The 20,762-nt window shown below is 46.7% G+C and overlaps 1 protein-coding gene across 1 annotated transcript in view; it reads left to right on the forward strand.

Annotated features, from left to right (window-relative positions):
* The first annotated feature begins 2,852 nt into the window (after window positions 1-2,852).
* Window positions 2,853-20,762, forward strand: part of LOC139746747 (protein Wnt-16-like) — a 187,208-nt gene continuing 169,298 nt past the window's right edge. Inside the window, exon 1 of the mRNA XM_071658250.1 lies at window positions 2,853-3,367. Within this exon, the coding sequence (XP_071514351.1) occupies window positions 3,261-3,367 (107 nt within the window). The 5' untranslated portion in view covers window positions 2,853-3,260. The remainder of the gene's footprint in view (window positions 3,368-20,762) is intronic.

Here is a 20,762-nt window from a genome sequence, read left to right on the forward strand (position 1 = left end):
CTCCAAGGTCGAGCACTTAGCCCGGCCACACCTGTCAACGTAAGGTCACGCAGGGTCGTCCTGTGAGGACTTTCTCCTCTTCCGTCATGTGGCAAGTGTCATGAGAACTGGTTTGCGTCGTGGCTAATGGAATGATGGGTCGTCAACTCCAAGGTTGTTGGACGACTTGAGTTTAAGGGGTGTGTGTGAGGGGAAGGTCGCAGCTGGTGCTGACGATACGTGGCAAGTCGTGCTGCTGACGTCAAGTGCTTCTGCCACCTGCTGACGCAGCACGTGTTCATGGTACGTGCGGACCTGCTGACGCAGCACGTGGTCATGGTACGTGCTGACGCTGGACGTTGTAGTGATGGATGCTGACAACACGTGGCATGACGAGATGTGCTGACTGGTAATTGTGTGAGGCGGCCAGATGTGTCAAGACGACGTGAACTCCAAGTCTTTTAAGTCACTTTCTTTTTTCAGCGATGAATAGTTGGTGTTGTTAGTGGTGTTAGGGTAGGTTAGGTTAGGTGAGGCTACCTCTGTGTGAGCGATGGTCAGAGACCGCGTGAACAGCAACTGTGAATAGGCTTTCGCGTTATCCAAGTCTTTTATTTTGGTATTTATTGTCCCGCACGTGCATAGCCACTTTTGGCGAGGTTTACATTTTCTTTTGGTTCGTGATAATGCAGGAGGGGAGGATGTCCAAACCCGCTTCTCCCTCCATTCTTAGTGGACACGCAGGGAATATCATTCTTCTCCCTCGAACCCGGGGATTTATAAGTGATAATTCTACCTTATAAATGTAGCCCATACGTCACCTAGATATTGGCTACGTGCACCAGAAGCGACAGGCTTGGATGCTGCGTTATACAGATCATCAGTGTGTCACCTACAAGTGAAGTCTTCTTCATGCGTGACGTGTCTGATATTTGCAATGTGGATGTCGTTAACCTTTGATGACGATAGACTTGACAGTGAAGGGGAGAGAGAGAGAGAGAGAGAGAGAGAGAGAGAGAGAGAGAGAGAGAGAGAGAGAGAGAGAGAGAGAGAGGCCCTCAGAGACGTCAAACTTTTGAGCTGGACGGCAAGACCGTTGCTTATGACGGCTCGAACCTTGACCTTACCCTTTTGAGGGGTCAAGGCCAAAGGTCACGCCATCATTCCTAAGGGTCGTACCGTCGTGCTCAGGTCGTACTGTCGTGTCCGGGTCGTATCCGTCGTCGTGTTCAAGGTGTCGGTTCGTGGTGTTGGAGAATCGCACCTGAAAGTGCAGATAACGAGTTAGAACTTGCTCGTAATTTACAACGTAAGAGATCTTGAGCTGTGTCTCTCCCACTGCAAGGCTGTGTTGTTGTGCATGTACAGATGTTGGCCAACTTGTCGTATTAGATTAAGGTTTCGCTGTCCTGGTTGGGTGTTGTCTGGGTCGCCTCACGCAAAGGCCCGAGAGCCCCAGGAATGCTAATGGGTTTATAGAAGTATGAGCTTATCTTCTGATTAACACCTGTGTGGTGGACACTGGCATTTTGGACGTGCTCCTGCACACACACACACACACACACACACACACACACACACACGAATGTGGAACTCCCTCTCCGTCCTGTACAAAGAGCGAATTATACATATGCTATTTATAATATATATATATCCTTATCTTTTTCTACATATTCGCCATTTTCCGCGTTCGCGAGGTAGCGTCAAAAACAAGTGACTGAGCCTTCGGAGTGTAAAATCCTCATTTGGCCCGTGTCTCCGTTCCCTCTTTTGGAAAAGTAAAACAGGAGGGAAGGATTTTGAGCCCTCTTCTCCCGCCCCTTTTAGTTGCCTTCAACATGCTGAGCCCTCTTCTCCCGCCCCTTGTAGTTGCCTTCTACGACACGCTGCAGATGACGTGGGCAGTATTCTTTCTTCCTCATCCTCAGGAGTGATGCTTAACCTAACAATACTTCACGTAAGAGATTCATTTCATTCTGACAAATATATTGTGAATTTTGAATCGAGTTAGTGTTGTAGCAAATAGCTTATTCAGGGGTCAGGTCACATCACGACCGCCTGTGGCTCCTCAGTACCACATACGAAATCGGTAGAAGAAAAAGGTACATCTACGCCATCACAAACAGTGTCGGTCCAAGCAGCAGGACAGCTACGCCGTTACAAACAGTGCCGGTCCAAGCAGCAGGACAGCTACGCCGTCACAAACACCCACAGGCCAAACATCGTCGTAAACACGTCACCAGCACCTGCCCTCAGAATCCCCGATAAAATTCCTATCAAAGTTTTCCTCCGTTTCCGATACAATTTCTCGCCTTGTTTATATATCTGTTTACCATCGGGTTTTTGTGTGGGTGATGCGATGTTTATGTCTGGAATGGGTGTGTTCCAGGGCCGGCCAGTGGGCAGCTGGGGAATCAGACACACGCACAGACTGTTGACAGTTCCAGAATGAGGGGGGAGGAGAAGGCTGCAAGGACAGAGGAAGGGGGATGGTCCAGACCAGTTGCAGTTGACTGGGATGCGATGATGATATGTCTGGAAGAGGATGATGCTGTGATTTCCAGGAGACTCGTGCTTTGTACGTCCATAAGGACGGAATAAGACTTGGTAGATGGGAGATCAATCACATTCTGGAAAAAGAAAAGCAAAAATAATGTTATCAGCAGCCATGATGCATGCTTGCCCTTGCCCGTGTAGTGAATATGTGAGGTAAACATGTATCTTGAAAAGACACATAAGAGATCGGTTCCTTAGGGAGATCAGGCTGACCAATCAGGGCGGGGTGTTGGAATTAGCGGTCCAATCGGGGCGCGCGGTGGGCGGAGCGTAGCCAGATGACAAAGCAGACCGCCACCTCAGTTCCGTGACTACCTCAGAGTGTAGAAGGTGTTGGACGGGAGACCTCCGTCCCAGGACCGCTCGGAACCCTCGCTGAAATTTCTCGCACATCGGATTGTCACGTGGTCCCGCCTACCCCGTTACCGTCGAGTGTCGAGCCTCGTTCGCCAGAGCTCGTTAGTGGTGGTTTGTGCCGTTCGGTGACGAGTGTAAAATGCTGGAAACCTTTCCGAATCGACAATTGAAATCACTGAAATGCTCCGTAATGTGACCCTTGTACGCTTCCATGGCGGGCCGTCTCACCCAGGTACACTCGCGAAAATAAAAGAACCTGGAGACACGCGGCTGGCACTGGCAGTGCCTTGGTGACGGTGAGTGTTCCTCGGGCGGCACCAGCAAGTACCACGAGACGTGAAGCAGCCCAGCCAGGGAGGCCGTGGGACATGGGGCGGCAGCGAGGGCGTCCACGGCCCTGCCTGGCCGCCTGGGACTGGTGGCTCCTCCTGCTGCTGCTCCTCCGGCTAGGGATGGTCCACGCCGGCAACTGGATGTGAGTAGTCTCTTAACCACTACCACCTCCACACTGACTGACTGACCTCCAGTGCTGCGGCTGGGGTATACCACGATATCACGGGGTGATCACTGGGGTAGAGGAATGCCAGGGGTTGTGGTAGAGGACTGCCAGGGGTTGTCATTGTGGCAGAGGACTGCCAGGGGTTGTCATTGTGGCAGAGGACTGCCAGGGGTTGTCACTGTGGTAGAGGACTGTCAGGAGTTGTCATTGTGGCAGAGGACTGCCAGGGGTTGTCATTGTGGCAGAGGACTACCAGGGTTACCACTGGAGGACCAGTTGGGTCATCTCTGACGTACTACCAGGGTCATGACGGATGCTACCAGGGTCATCTCTGGCATAGTACCAGGGTCATCGCTGGTATAAGAACGGGGTAATCAGCTCAGCATCATTAGAGGTTGTAAGTCGTGGAATCGCGAGACGGTTCACTTTTACTGAGTGCCAGTTGATAGTTATCTGTCTGCCGTCAGCAGTGCCAGCTGAAGGTTATCGCTCCACCGTCAGCACTGCCACCTGTAGGCTTTCACTGCAACACTAGCAGTGCCAGTGAGGGTTATTGCTTCACCGTCAATACTGCCACCTGTAGGTTACCACGGGAATACAGACAGTGCCAACTGAGGATTATCACTGTAACGCTGACAGTGCCAGCTGAAGGTTTTTCACTGCACCATCAACAGTGCCAGCTGAAGGTTATCACCGAATCATCAACAGTGCCAGCTGAAGGTTTTCTCTGCTCCAGTAGCAGTGTCAAATTTAGGTTTTCACTGCACCACTGACAGTGCTAGTCTTCACAAGGTTCCAAAAATTAGCACTTGTCCAGTCCTACAGTGCCTCACCTGTCAGCCAGTCACCTCCTGTGGAACGAGGGTCATTAGCTAACGAAATACAAACTACCTTACCACCTCATTTAAGAGTTTATTTGTCATTGTAATCACAGAGTAATTTTTTTCTACCTTTCCTCATTCACAAAGGAAACTTAAAATTAGCCCTTAATGAGGTCAGATGGAAATAGGTGCAAAAGAGAGAGGTAACGATGAAATAGGTAGTTCGTGAAGCGGTAGTTAAAGAACTAGAAGCGGAAATACTATTTATTGCTTGGCAAGGCGGAACTGTTCATTGAGAACTAGGTTATTAAACAGTTTTTGGTAGTTATCATCTAGGCAACAGAAGATATCTCAAGATGCGTAAACGGGTAAAGATTTGAGCGTAGGAATTGCTGGGTGACGGCGCAACAGGATCTAAACAGGGGCGAGGTAACAGGCAATGGGCGACTGACGTCCCCAACAGTGACACCAGTGACTCCCGTCCATGGTAACTGTGCCCGTAAAAAAATAATGGTCAGACTCGAGGGAGAAAAAAATGTATTTGAATCATTTGCAATTGTGAATGAAATGAAAATTAAGAAAAATCGCTCGCAAAACCATATACGTATGGCTATATATATATATATATATATATATATATATATATATATATATATATAGATAGATAGATAGATAGATAGATAGATAGATAATAGATAGATAGATAGAGAGAGAGAGAGAGAGAGAGAGAGAGAGAGAGAGAGAGAGAGAATGGTTACGGAGAATTGCGTCGTGATGTTTCTAGTTATGCATTCGTGTGTGTTGTGATGTGAGCACGTAATTGAGGACGTAATGTACTGTTATGTTGGATTCATTTAAATGAACTTCACCAGTAGCAATAATACTTCGGCTTCCGTTATTACATTTATATATATTGTCGTGATTACTTGTAATTAGTAAACTCGTATTACCATAATTCCGAATTCAATAATACACGAGGAATACAACGAAGATAGAATATCTGTTTATTTAATGAAACTGTTAAAAAGGTTCGATATATGATACTTAGTGTCGAGTATTGTCAGTATTAGGTGATGGTTTTGTGTGTGTGTGTGTGTGTGTGTGTGTGTGTGTGTGTGTGTGTTGATGATTGTTACGGTGGTGTCCAGCACCAAGTCTTGTCTTAAACCCCGCACTTCAGTAACCGACTAATCTCTCACAATGGAACCTCTTGATCAACCGGACTGTTTGTTGCTGCTGGCCAGTACCTGTTATCAGGTCTCCCCGAGTTGGACAGGTACAGTTGTGAGGAAACTCGCCAGATGGTTGACTGCAGAACACCTCAGGTCTTTCCCTGATGTCCCGTACATCCATCCTGGTCTTATGTGGGTACGTGCCAGACGTGTGGTGCTCACGTTGATGCTGTGTTTTCGTAATGGTTCCCGCTGTATCAGTATCTCCGTGGGTTACATGTATTGATGCTGCCCCCGCCTGGTGGTCCAGCGGGAAATGATCTGTTTTCCTCAGGTGAGCAACTAAGTCCTCCAGTGTTTTCTGTGTCTGTGTTAAGCGTGCTTCTCTCGTGTCTTCTCTCTTATGGATACAGGTTTTGAGCTTTTAGTCCCTGTCAGTAATTAGATGTTTTACAGGATCGATGCTGGAGGTAAACTGTCTGTGGACCTTTTTTTTTTTTTTTTTTGGTTGGTTAAGATCTTTGGGCCTCAATGATGCTGGAACACAACAGTATTTCCGATCAGAGGAGAATCACTTTGGTTAGGGTCATCTTTGCTCTTCTTACCCGTATCATCTTATCTTGAGATGTCTCAGAAGCCAACCTCTCGTATCATACGCAGGTTCAACCGTTCCGTCGCATCGGCACGAGAACACGTTGGTATTTTTTCATTGGTGTTGCTTTCAGTGTCGGGTATGAGTGTGAGGAACAGCAGGGGAGAAAGCAGCTGGCCTTAGGAAGCACAACTCTCACCGATGAAGGTGGTGGATGTCTTAGCGATGACGCCCGAGGAGGTGCTGTGTGTTACGAAATTATAGACACAGCGTCGTAATTTTGCCGGTGATTCCCTTTGTGTGCATTTCCTATGCCATTCCTCCATGTCTAAATTTCTCAAAGGCCTTGGCAAATAACATCATTATTTATTTCCACTCTCCTCAGCCGGCTCGTGTGATCGTATCATAATGGTCGAGCACTTGTGAAGGAAAGCAATCGTCCAGCTCCCAAATCCGTCCTGTTTGATCCTGCCAGAAATATATCTTCATTATATCTGCACAATCTTACCCCTGTTGAGATTGATGGTACAAGACTCGTGGCTCCGTCTGTGGTGCTCGGCGAATCGTTTGCCATCAAGATCTCGGTCGTGTCGGGTGTATAAAGACCTGCGTTTCTGGCTCCTCCCTTTTAACAATACTTAATACCGACGATAAAGAGGCGCCGCAGTGAACAGTCGTGGCCTGGGGTTGAAATTATCAGGTCAGAAGTCAAACCAGACTAACGAGAGAAGACGAAAGTGATTATTTAAATGTTTGATGATGCGATAAATCCAAAGCCGATATATATATATATATATATATATATATATATATATATATATATATATATATATATATATATATATATATATATATATATATATATATATATTTTCATATAGAGATTTCATTATAGAGGCTGATGAGGCAATTGGTCATGAAAGGTAAAAAAAAAAAAAATTCATTGTAAAAACTAAAAGAAAAGCAGTTCTTAAAAACTAAGAGAAAGGCCATCGGACCCTGAGCGACGCCAAGCCTGGACAAAGGCGGCATGTTCGACCTTTTATTGGTAGGATGGAGTGGCGTGTGTCCAGGCCAGGATTATCGTGGTCACTGGTCTGATGGGTCCGTATATCAGACTGGCAATCAGATGGTTTCTATCAATAAACCTTCTTGTCATCTGGTCAGGCGACCGCTCCGGGGTATAGCATTACCAGCTGGCTAAATTAGAACGCCATTACGTAGGAAATTAGACAACTCCCTCGAAGACAGATTAGAAGAGTATACAAAAAATTTAGATGACAATAATGGTAGAGTGTAAGAGACGCAGAAGAACTTGTCTCATGATGTGGTTTGTGTTTGCTGTATGTATTTATTGGCTGCCGCATGTATGAATGACGCTCGATTGAAGTGGCCAGGCGAGGTTGTGGCCACAACGGGATGTTATGATGCCGTGGCGGAGCAGTGGGCCACCTCGGTGGCTGGTGACGCAGCCAAGGAGTCTTTGGTTCGAATCCCGTTCATGCGCTCTTGTGTGAACCTGAAGTAGGGAAAGAAGAGAGAGAGAGAGAGAGAGAGAGAGAGAGAGAGAGAGAGAGAGAGAGAGAGAGAGAGAGAGAGAGAGAGAGAGAGAGAGAGAAGACTTTTGCTTCCCGACTACCATGCGTGGTATACACTACGGATCATATGTAATATTCTTAGCAACATTTTTTTTGTATGTCCAGCGTCGTGTATGTAAAAAAAAAAAAAAAAGGAGAAAGAAAGAAAAAACACGACAGTAGCGTGATGACACGACATGTCAAGCTGTGGCGTGTCGTGTCCACGACATTCGTATGACAATTTTCACGACGTTTCGCTTCCCAGCGACATGTGGGAAAGTTGTGGTGTGTGTGTATGTGTGGTAGGAAGGTGTAGGTGTACTGTGTGGTTATCTTATGGTGGTAGGAGTGGTTCAGGAGGAAGGTTGATGTGGTTGTGTCAGCAAGAGTATGGTTGGTATGGTGCTGTCAGTCTAGGAAGCACGGTCTGGCCGGTTTGATGTCAGTCAGCTACAGTCTGGTCGATGTGGTGCTTTCAGTCTGGTCGATGTGGTGCTTTCAGTCTGGTCGATGTGGTGCTGTCAGTCTGGTCGATGTGGTGCTTTCAGTCTGGTCGATGTGGTGCTGTCAGTTTGGTCGATGTGGTGCTTTCAGTCTGGTCGATGTGGTGCTGTCAGTTTGGTCGATGTGGTTCTGTCAGTCTGTCCATCACAGTCTGGTGGATGTGGTGCTGTCAGTCTGTCAACCACAGCCGGTCGATGTGGTGCTGTCAGTCTGTCAACCACAGCCGGTCGATGTGGTGCTGTCAGTCTGTCAACCACAGCCGGTCGATGTGGTGCTGTCAGTCTGTCAGCTACAGTCTGGTCGGTTTGGGATCAGTCGTCAAGCACACTGGTCGATGTCTTTTATTGCATCTCATTTCTCCTGCTGGTGTTCCATGATATTCGTAACATTGGCGACGAACAATTTGAGGCTCAACATTGTTGCATTTTTTCCCTCTTACTGCATTCATGGCTTCGTAATCAATAAGCAGCATTTAGAAAAAATTTCATGTCTGTTTCGTTAACAAGGAATAATGGAAGGTAGATTTTTTGGAGGCATTCCTTCGGGGATGTTCCATGTGTGGGTTGTGACATATCCTCCTGTTTTGCAGTGGGTACTTCCCGTCGTTCCCATGGGGTACTTTCAGGCGATTCCAGTGGGTGCTTTCATTCGTTCCAAGTGGGTACTCTCAACTCGTCCCAATGGATTGGATCAGTCGATCCCAGTAGGTGCTTTCAGTCATTCCCGTCGGTGGTTTTAGTCCTTTCCAGTGGATGTTTTCAGTCGTTCCCAGTGGATGTTTTCAGTCCTTTCCAGTGGGTGTTATCAGTCGTTCCCAGTGAATGTTTTTCAGTCCTTTCCAGTAGATGTTTTCAGTCGTTCTCAGTGGATGTTTTCAGTCCTTTCCAGTGGGTGTTATCAGTCGTTCCCAGTGGATGTTTTCAGTCCTTTCCAGTAGATGTTTTCAGTCGTTCCTAGTGGATGTTTTCAGTCCTTTCCAGTAGATGTTTTCACTCCAGCAGGACTGATGTTTTATTCTTTGACGGAGTTTGTGCGGACCGTGATTGACGTTTGCATATTTACAGTCTCGACCATTTGGCCCGCTTTGAGGGGTGACCTGAGTGGGGGTCGGTAAAATACACATATTAGCTCACGTGATTTATATTTGTGAACACATCTAGCTGGAGCCGATGGAAGACCTGCTAACGTAACTGTGGAAGTTTATTATTTATACCTGGGGAATACTTGTGACTTAGACATGTACACGTTTGTAATGTATACTTGGGAATACCAGTAACTTATCTTTGATCATCTGTAACTTGTTCTTGGGGACACCTGTAACATACCTGTGGCCCAACCTGAGATCATCAATGATTTATAAAGTACTCAAGGGACTTCTGTGTGAACACCTGCAACTTAAAGTCAGGAACACCTGCAACTTACTCTTGTTAGTTACACCTGTAGATACGTGTGACTTATTTTCAGGAAACACTTGTAATACACATTTAGATGAAGTCTGTATATCATACGTTGAAACACTTGTAACCTTACGCATATACAAACCTTTGACTCCAGCCATGGAACCTTTGTCTGCTTCTCCAGTGCCTTTGAAACCCCTTCTACACCAATTATTTATAAGTGTATTTGTACTTCAGTTTTATAAGTACCTACACCTTATAAATTCATACCATATGCCTGGCTGAGACTCGTAGCCACGAACAAATATTTATCAGATACCCCTTTAAGTATACCATTATATCTGCTAATGCGTTACGTGAACTTGTGACACATCTGTAGTTCGTATCAGCTCAGAAATACCGGGAACTTGAAGCAGCAAGTACCACTTGATTGGCTTGGGAGTGTACACCGTGCGGTGACTGAAGGTTTGTATATGATTCTTGGTGTATGGTGTTCTGCATAGTTGTGTGGTGCCTGTTTTTGCGAAGGTCCTTGCTGCAGACACTTGGTGTGTGTGTGTGTGTGTGTGTGTGTGTGTGAGTGTGTAGTAGTAGTAGTAGTAGTAGTAGTAGTAGTAGTAGGGTCGGGACGAAGGGACTCCTCGGGAGTCCTACATAGGACCCTCCTTATAGGCAGTTGGGTTGTGTTGTCTGTTCAGGACGCAGGGGGTTCTCCGAGGTTATAGTAGGAGGTTCCTCTGCCACATCGCCATACCTGAGTGCCTGGTCATGTGTTTGACACAACTCGGTCTTTATGTGCATCCTTCGGTGTCCTGGCTTCTCGGTTCTCTAGTGATAAAATGCCGATTTTCCGGGCGAATTTCCATGTCAGTGTTTATCACCACCATCTGTCGTGTTCTAAGTTTCATGTCTCATACTGTCGGATATACCTTTTCGATATACCCTCATGGGTTATAAAGACCTTTGCTGTCGGGTATACCATACCAGAGTTCTCCCTCTCACGATGCGTCATACCCAACCGATCCTCGGGGTCTCGTGGTAACGGGTAGTTCCCTCCCTCCCAACCTCCACATCAGTGGCAATCACGGGTAGTTCCCTCCCTCCCTCCACATCAGGGGCAGTCATGGGAAGTTCCCTCCCTCCACATCAGAGATAGTAACGGGTACTTTCCTCCCTTTTTCTCCACCGTTGGCAGTAACAGAGGGAATACCCTCCCTCCCGTTCTAATAAGTGACCTTAAGGAGACTAAACGTAAGACTTCTAATCATACAAAATTATGGTAATGTGTAATTGTAATTATTATTGTAATTGATTGTTTCGGGATTCTATTTTCAACGCGCGTCTCACAACAACACCCGCGTTATCTCTTGTTGATCCAATGAACTGTTGCTGGCCTTCGACGGGATCCGATTTCAGTCCAAAGTTAAAGACTCTGACGTGGATGGTACTATCAGATGGTTCCTACTTTGTTTTTGTTTATTTTAAAGGGTAAACAAGAAAACGAGTTGACTTCGAGTTCCATGACCCTGGAAATGAACATGTTAAAGTGTTTCAGTCGGTGGTATTGTAGGCTGGAGATGGAACCTGCATGTACAGAATGCAAAACATAAGTCTCGATGTTGATTCACTTTTCTTTTGGATAAAGTTTAGCGGAAGTCAACTTCAGACGACTCTTGGCTCCGACAGACATCGGATCATTCCCGGATATTCACGATCAAATTTCTACGAGCCCTAGCCAGAATATTCTTGAATATCTAGTCTCAAAATCCCAGCCACCATTGCCGGAATACTCTTGAATGTCTATGGTCAAAATCCTACAGCTCCAAGCCGGAAAGTTCTTAATGTTTATGCCGAAAATACGACCGATATTTGTTAGAATATTTTTTGGACAACCGTGAAAATTCCACTGATCCTCGCTGGAATATTCTTGAATATTTACGATCAGATACCCACCGACATTTGCCAGAATATGCTTCACTGTTCACAATGAAAATCCTATCGACCCAAACCAGAATAATCCCAAATATTTCCAGTCAAATTCCCAGAGACCCTTGCCAGAATATTTTTGAATATTCATCATAAAAATCCAATCGACCTATGGCCGAATATCCTTGAATATTAATGACCAAATCCCACCAATCCTCGCCAGAATAGTTGTAATCAAAATCCCACCGACCCTCGCCAGAATATTCGTGAATATTTCCCATGAAAATCCTTTCTCTACTTAAGTCATGCGTGGACCATGCACTCCCTGTTCTGGGTGAAGAAGATATAGATAACTTCCCGCGTACAACGAGGGTTTATCAGCAAGTCTCTGTGTTCCTCCCGCTCACCCAGGCTATTTCGGGAAGAAAGAGAGGAAAAAAAAAGTACATAAATCGAACGCGGTTTTTGTAGAATGAGAGATGATGAGAGGAAGTGACGAGACGTAGTGAAGGGAAGCTCAGAACATGAGGAGAGAGAGAGAGAGAGAAGGGAACTTCGGGCGTCGTATACTTGACAGATTCGAACCGGTGCACAAAAACCGAAGCAGTCTCATCTTGTGCGAGAGATTCGAACCGCCTCATACACACTGAGGGAGTTTCATCTTAAGATATTTTAGCTACTTCACAAAGGTTGCTTTACTTTGATCCCTTGATGGACACGGACCGCTTCACAAAGATTGCAGGGGTTGTAGCTCTTGGCTGATTCGAGCCGCTTCAGGCAGTGCAGAAGTTTCATCACCTCCCGACGGATACGAACCGCTTCAGAAAGATTGCATGAGGTTCATATGATGAATTCGAAGCATTTTGATAAGTCTGCATGAGTTACATATGACGGATTCGACTCACTGCTCAAAGTCTGCACGAGTTTCATACGATGGATTCGAACCGGTGCTCAAAGATTTCACAATTCTCGTTTCCGTCATGGGAGCTGGGCGAATCACGAGAGCTCCCGGCCCTCCCTCCAGACACCTGTGCTCGTGTATTTTTGCAGATTCTTTTTTTTTCTCTCCTGAAGCGAAAAATGCTCGGAGGAGGAGGAGGAGGAGGAAGCAAAGGAGGGGAGACGCGGCCGTCTGGTGAGTTGAGGAAGTTGGGGGAGGTATTTAGCCAAGACCACCTCGGCTGGAGACAGTGAGGAAGGGACTGACTGATTTAAGAACTGAGCCAACATCCGCGGAAGGGCCAATCAAGACTTGTTCTCCATGTATCAGTCTCTATATCTGCCCATCATCAGGTCTCCGTATACTGTTCTACCTATGGAAACATGTATCACTTAGTCTACATATTCAGTTTACCTACCTCTCTACATATCATTGGGTGTACCCACTTCTCATTCTGTCTGCTTCCCTTTATCTGTGTCCATACATCGTCTATCCATTCCTCTATCTATCTGCCTGCCATAGCTTGCACAAACTAGCGGGGCGCGTGCGTGCGTACGTGGGTAGGTAGGCACCAGGTGATAATCTTCATCCTTACAGCTCTGCTTGAAGCCCACCTGAACCTCACTTTTGTTGGGCTAGACCTGACGTGTGGAAATATGAAAAAATAACAGGCGAATTAGATTTTGTTATCTTTCATTTGCAACGTGTGAGGTGCCTCTGTAACACTGGCCTGTGCCATAGGTGGTGGAGAACAGGATGGAGACAGTAGCGGACGGACGCGGAGGCCCGTGGACGGGGTTTGGTCTCACCGTCAGCCACGATGATCAGCACGTGAAGCTTGTTCCTTCGTCAGACGGCTCTTTCCCCTGTCGACCCAGCCTGGTAGTAGAGGTTCGGGTGCGGGTTGTGAGAGGGGGCAGCGCTGGTGGTGGTGGCGGTGGTGGTGGTTTTAGGGGAACTGGTTGTGCTTATTGGGTGGATTGGTGACGATGATGGTGGTGGGGTCAAGGATTCGGGGTTGGTGTGGTAGAAGAGCTGGTGGTAGTGAGGTTTGGGGGGGTGGTAGTGGTGGTGTTAGCCGGGGTTGATGGCTGATAGATTAGCAATGCATCTTGCTCTCATTTATCACTCTGTTTATCCCCGGAATAACCTCTGGGGCACGTCACTTGGGGTACGAGCACTGGAGAGAATGATGACCCTTTCCTCTTCTTGGCTCCAGACGTCTGTGACTGACTTCTGTGGGCGATCCTCGTCATTGGGGCTTCCCTCTGTGGTGAGGTGTGCTTACATTAAGCATGTGATGATTGAGCTACGACTGTAATGAACATATGTACTCATTGACTACCTCCCTGTACACAATCCCAGCATTACACAGGAGTACATCACGAACATAATTACAGCATTACACAAAATGTACACCTCAAGCACCCTCACAACCTAATCCTGGCACAATACACACACCTCGCAGTCCTTCGCCAGCATTACAGAAGTACAACCCACCGTACATGCTGTGTACATGGTGGAGTACAGTGACGGACGGAGGGGAGGAGGAGGAGGAGGAGGAGGAGGAGGAGGAGCGTCGTTTTACCCAAGGAGGAGGAGGAGGTGGTGGTGGTGGTGGGTGCGGGTTGCTGCTCCTCACCGGCCGGACGGAAGAGCAGATCAAATTGCTCATTATGTTGGTTGTGATCATTGCCATGGTAACATCCCCAGCTTACCTCCGCCCACAGACTGAGCACCATTATGCTTCCCCCCCCACTTACGTCCCCTATCCCCAACAACCCCCTCCCCCTCTATCCTTCTTCCCCCTTCCCCTCGTCTCCCCACGTAGATATATATACAATGAGCCTCCGCCAGATGGCAGCTCATTCTTTTGTCCTCTGGCTTCCAGTGGGGTGCAGAATCGGAGGCGTATTTTCGAAGCTCACTCGATGATAATGGATAACCAAATTATGTGATGTGTATATTCTCAAGCTTATTATTATTGTTGTTGTTATTGTCTTGTAGTTATGTTTTTATTATGGTTTTGTAAATATTTTATTTGGTCGAGGGTTTGTTTGGGTCTGAGTCAGGTTATTTCTCTGTTGGTTTAAAAGTTTTGGGGAATTTTTTTTTTAACGGTTGAACATGACTTTTTCCCCCAAGCATTTTTATATCTTGTTTTTTTTTTTATTTTTCTGCTTGGTTGCACACCAAGTATGCTACTGTTATAGCCTTTGATTAAAAATCTGATTCATTTTGTTGACCATGTATAATTGTTACTAGTTTTTATAGATTATATTTTGTTTACGAAAAGATTGTTCATTGTGAGTAGTATTATTGCTGTTAATGCGGGGAAAAGGAAAAAAAATTACTGCCAACGTATATACATGTATAGCGAAGAAGGCGACTAAGAGAGGCGGGAGCGCGGGGCTGGCTGGGAATCCTCCTCCCCTCCTGTATCATCACTTTTTAAAAGTAGGGGCAGAAGATGGCGTGAAGCGAGGAATTTTTTCCTTGAAGACTCAGTTCCTGGCACTTCCCTGCTAGGGCGGGAAAGACAACCATTGAAAAATATATGTTTATTAATCAGAATTTTAGGATATTGATGCTGAAGAGGGAAATTCTTAAAGGAAAAAAGATACATCCTTTTTTTTCAATCTATTTTGCGTGGAGTTTATGAGGTAATGGATGCGTCTTGTGGGCCATAGGTTAGGAACTGAGGCACGAGTTGAATGGGTGGATTATTTTCTGACATCACATTCATCGTGAGATAGTTGAGAGGGACGTAGGGGTAACTGTGTGGGTCGTGTGGCCGAGGGTGCGACCATACAATTCTCCACGGTCAGGTGGGGGAAGAGAGAGAGAGAGAGAGAGAGAGAGAGAGAGAGAGAGAGAGAGAGAGTCATATGTTCGTATTGTTAGGGCGAGGATGAAGTTCCTGTTGGCTTCTGATTTAAAGAGCGATCGTGTGCCTCCCCTAGTGGTGTTACCAGTGCTGGGTTTATGTTTTTCTTTTTTTCTTTTACTCTTGTAAAGTTTTCCGAGGCTTCAGCTGTGGTAGAGGCTCATTTCTTGGCTGGATCTCTTGAGGCATACACGGTGGAGATGGTATGGCGAGTGCTCGTACAGCTGAGGTACGGGATCTGTGTTGCCGCTACACACAGCTCACAAGAACTCCAGCGATCAAGATTGCTGGAAGTGACCGCTGGAGCATTCACCAGTAATAATGATAATAATAATAATAATGATAATAATAATAATAATGATAATGATAATAATAATAATAATAATAATAATAATAATATAATAATGATAATTATAATAATAATGATAATAATAGTAATAATGATGATAATAATAATAATATTGATGATAATGATAATGGTGATAATAATGATTTAGACCAAAGTCTCTCTCTCTCTCAGCATTGCCATTACTGTGGTCATTACGGGTATGGAAGGTACAAAGTCTTATAGCCCAGGCTGGATCTTGCCTTCTTTAGCGAGTAATGGCTCCTGCCGCATCATCCGATTACTAATATACCAATCCTCTTACTCTCTCTCTCTCTCTCTCTCTCTCTCTCTCTCTCTCTCTCTCTCTCTCTCTCTCTCTCTCTCTCTCTCTCTCTCGTCGCACAGACTGATACAACAGACTACTTGTCTGTGTACATACTTGTCTCTCTGCACTGGTCCCGAGGAACTGGTTTAAAGAGGTGCACTGAGAGAGAGAGAGAGAGAGAGAGAGAGAGAGAGAGAGAGAGAGAGAGAGAGAGAGAGAGAGAGAGAGAGAGAGTTTGCATGTGCTGGTGTCCGCACATTGATTGTTAGGTCACTGGCTGTAGTTTATCTCTCCCTCTCACGCAGGGAAGGTATGCTGTTAGCGTCGTGTAATAATTACCTGTTTGTACTGTACAGGGTTAGTGTGTGTGTGTGTGTGTGTGTGTGTGTGTGTGTGTGTGTGTGTGGGGGGGGGGGGGGGAGCTGCACGCTCGCGGGGTTCCATCTGTTGAACCCTCTCTACTGTCAGACGAGTTTATAGACCAGTGTATGCTGTCAGCATTCACAGGTTCGTCATTCAGTCTATCCCATTCATCCGCTGCTCATACTATAAATGCACATTTCTTCTCATCTTTTTCATATGTTTCTTGTTAAGATTCATGTTATGGTGTGTGGTGGGTGTGTCGCTGCATCTTTGGAAGAAGTGTGTTACTGCCGGCACCTTAAAACTGGTTGAGAAACTTAAGGTACTGTGATCAAGTCATCCCCAACTCTTCTTTAATCTATGGTGTGTGTGTGTGTGTGTGTGTGTGTGTGTGTGTGTGTGTGTGTGTTCAGAGGAACAACCTTTCCCGTTCTTGTGTTCGGGTCGTAACGACGTTGTTAAGGATCTGCTCAAGGGCTTAAAGGAAAACCTATTCTGGGAGTCTTTCTTGAACCATTGCTTGCAATTTCTGGAAACAAGTTGTTGACAAGCATATGAGGTGAAAGGATGGTAGTTTGAACAGGAAAATGGACGAAGTACACAACGGGGTCAACGGCTGAGGTTGTAAGCAGTATCGCAGACAACGGTTGAAGTAGAAAAAAATGGAGAAAATATTACAAGGAGCCCCCCCCCTCTCCCACTATAACAGTTATTGACTCATACAAATCATGAACAACAGCTGGAGAGTTATAGCATCGGTACGTCATGAAACGATGGGTCAAAACAACCGATGATGAATGAACAGGAGAACACGTAATGAGTGAACGCAACGGCACGACAACAGATCATGTGGTAAAGATCTTGAGAATATTTCTAAAAGTGGAAGACACACTTGTAGTCGATCAGGTAAACAAAACAACGAGGCAAACACCTTGCTTTTACGATAAAAGCAAGTAAACAACAGATGATGATATCATCTCTTGTTTACCTAAAGCTTCCTTGTACTGGACTCGAGGAACAGCAACAAGGGGGAAGCCTTTAGTGTGTCCATGGACATAGAACATATACCATACACAAGTGTGTTCCCGGAGGGTCATGCACAGGACCTAACCTCAGCAGTCACAGGAGTAGCAACAACTTGGTAAATCACGCACGGAAAGACACTACCTCCTGGCGATATATGCTAGGGTCTGTGTCGAGCACACACAAAAAAAAACACGCAAGATAAACTCGAGTCAATGGCATGTCGTAAAGATTCAATTGCCACTCTGCACCGCCATTAATCACCGGCTGAAAAAAGCATAGATTCTATTATGGCCTGGCTAATGACAAGGCCGAGGATCGTAAAAATTACATCAAGTATGAAGGATCTGTAATCAATGGCTGGGGACTCGGTCATATCGGCGAGGGTGCTTGTGAGGGCTCCGGGCTGACTCTGGTTCATATCCTCGATGATTTCTTTTCTCCCTTTTTTTTTTTCCTAGGTGGGCCTCCGCTATCGGAGTGGGTGGTTTCAGAACTTGAGCTACGTTATCACGGGAGTTTAGGGGGCGCCAAATAGCGTGACTGGATATCATCAGCGGGGTCGCTTGACTTCTGCAAGTGAAGTCCCTCAGACGCTACTGTAAGATGTATGATACAGGTCATCGCCTACTGTATCCACAGCTAATGATGTCTGAAGAAAGACTCGTTCATGACTGTTGTCGTCGTCAGTCAGTCAGTCGTTGTGTCGTCACGTAGTCAGCAGGAGTCGTCGCTGAAAGAGGAAGTTCGCTGCAGACCTGAACGCCGCCTCGCGAACCAGCAGCATTGAAACATCGCCTCTGAGGACATGTATAGAGTTGGTTGAGGGTGATGAAGAAATAACCAGGAGGAGGAGGAGAAGGAGAAGAAGGAGGAGGAAAGGGAGGAGGAGAAGGAGGAGGAGGAGAAGGAGGAGGAGGAGGAGGAGGAGGAGTGGTTTGCGGGTGAAGGATTGAAGTGTCACGCCCCAACCAGGGGGTCTAGTAGACTCATACGTCATGCCTTAACTAGTAAGCCCAGTACGTACGTCGTGCCCCATCTAGGAAGCCGAATAGGTATATCATAATTTCCCAAAAGGTTTGACCTCTGTTTGACCTCTAGATAAGTTGGGAACCTAGGGGGTCATTTGTAGTGGTTTGACCTCTAGATAAGTTGGGAACCTAGGGGGTCATTTGTGGTGGCTTGACCCCACCGCTCGCCGGCTGCTGTTGCTGCTGCAGTTGGTTCATCTCGTGTGTTATGGTTCTCTCTTGGTACTGGGGGACCCCCGACGTCAGAGGCTTTTGCTGATTGGTGGGGAAGGATGACGTTAGGGGCTTCTATTGGGTATAGAGGAGCTATGACGTCAGAGGTTCTCGCTGATTGAATGGGACCGATGACGTTAAGGACTCTCACTGGTTGGGATGGAACTATGACGTGAGAGGCTTTCGCTAGTTGGTTAAGGCGGATGACTTCAGGGGCTCTGACTAAATGAGGAGGATCTGTGACATCGGAGGCATTCATTTAGTGGCGGAGGATTGAAACGTTCGGTGATTGGCTGGGATGCCTTTCATGAAATGCTATACCCTGATTGGCGGAGATCTGTTCAATCAGACTAAAGCTGGTGTGTGATCATCTCCGAGTTCAGAAATTCCCCAACATCAAGGCAGACATTTTGGCCGAGTAGTGGATGCATACATGACTTCACTCTGACATATTACATGGCGAAATCATTTCCAGATTTCTATTCATATTCCCGAGTAATTTTCGAGTGATTTATACCGTCTGTGTTGGTTGGCGTGACTCTCTATGTACACTTGCTCTAGCCTTAAAGATAACACTGTCTGGTAATTGGAACCAGTATCAGCAATTTCTAACGTTATTAACCTTAGCCTGAGTACGACCCTTGAGCTTGACGGTGCGACCTTCGAGCATGACGGGCGCTACCCTTGGGTAGTGCTGTATGATGTTTCGTGCTTCTCCTTTTACCTGGTCTTCAAGGGTCAGGTCAGAGGCCAAGTCCCTGCGCAAGAGGGTAGCATTTCATGCCCCAGCACGTCGAGTGATCTTTCCTGGCCCATCATACGCCGTTTGAGGTGATATACCTGCGCATCTAGCGATACAGATGTATCAGTCACACAAATTCCGAGACAGAACCAGGACTGTGGGATATGCTGGTGCGCTCTGGTGGTTGGGTTGCCCGGGGGCGAATAATGTATGGTGCCGGCGCTCCATCCTGCGGGACGCCAGTAACCTTAACCGAGCGGGGTCCTGCATGTGGCTCTTATATTCCTGGTCTGGTCCGCCTGTATGTTTCATGAGGCGAAATGTTAAGTATGTGTTTTTCCCAGTGTCCTCCTGCAGGTGGGTCTTTGGTGGAGAGCGTCCTGCCGCCAGGTGGCTCCTGGTGGCATTACCGTGTTGGCCGGGTGGTGGCCACCTGGTGGTGGGTGTAATTCTGGCTCTTGAGGAGTAAGGTCAAAAGTCAGGCCGTCTGGCCTTAGGGTTGTACCGTCATATCCAGGGGTCGTAACGTGTGTTCAGAGTCGTACCATTGTACACAAGGTCCGTACCGTCGTGTTTAAAGTCCGTACCGTCGTGTTGAGGGGAAGCGTACCGTCGTGTTGAGGGGAAACGTATCGTCGCGCTGAAGGGGCTCAGGCAGTGTTTCGCCTTATCGTAAGTACAGAAGCCACGGGTCAGGTAATGACGGCTGTGACCTCGGTGACCTGGCCACACGGGTGATAAGACTCAGCCATTAGATACACGCACCTGCCTAAGCGCTGATAAGGACTACAATTATGCGACTAATTATAGTCATATAAAACGATTAGCAAGTGAAACAGAGCGAGAGTGTCACGGGGGGTAAAGAATGATATATTGCGCAGGATGACTTGATCGCTTGAGGACGACAGATTAACCCTTTGAGTATAATGAAATGACCCCATGATTACGAACACTTAACACTGGAATATAAGGCCTGTAGTCGTGGTACTTAAGACGATTAGGTCGTCGTAGTCATTAGGTTGATAATGTTAGATTTACTCACAGAGGGAAAGGGAATATTAAAACACCTGGTCATAAGACAGTATGGCATCCTTCCCCAGTTGTACATGTGTCGTGTGACCTGAGGCTCGGTGGTCGCCAAGTTTAGCCGACCGACCTTTAAGAAACTGATGCTGGGGTTGGGCAGGATGATCGTCCTCCCCACATGCTTGCTGGAGGCGGAGTGAGGGAGGGAGGGAGGGGTTGTTTTCCACACCCTGAAACCCCCGTGCCTCGCCTTCTCCCTCACTCCCGAGGGACTCATTACATATGTCGTAGCGTGATGGATTCTCGGCGAGGCGCTAAGGAAATGTCACACACGTGTCTCTGCCTCATCACGAACGCCAGGGCATTGTGGAGAGAGATATATATATATTGGATTGCCACCCCGTCCCTACGTATTCCTCGTCGACCCTTAGTGGGTAGGTTTTTGTCCCTTGTTTCGGGAGGAGTTTTGATGTTTGTATTGTTGTGAGTCTTCAGTTTCATGGG

This window comes from Panulirus ornatus, chromosome 66 (genome assembly GCF_036320965.1).
Source record: "Panulirus ornatus isolate Po-2019 chromosome 66, ASM3632096v1, whole genome shotgun sequence".
In the NCBI taxonomy this organism is placed as follows: Eukaryota; Metazoa; Arthropoda; class Malacostraca; order Decapoda; family Palinuridae; genus Panulirus; species Panulirus ornatus.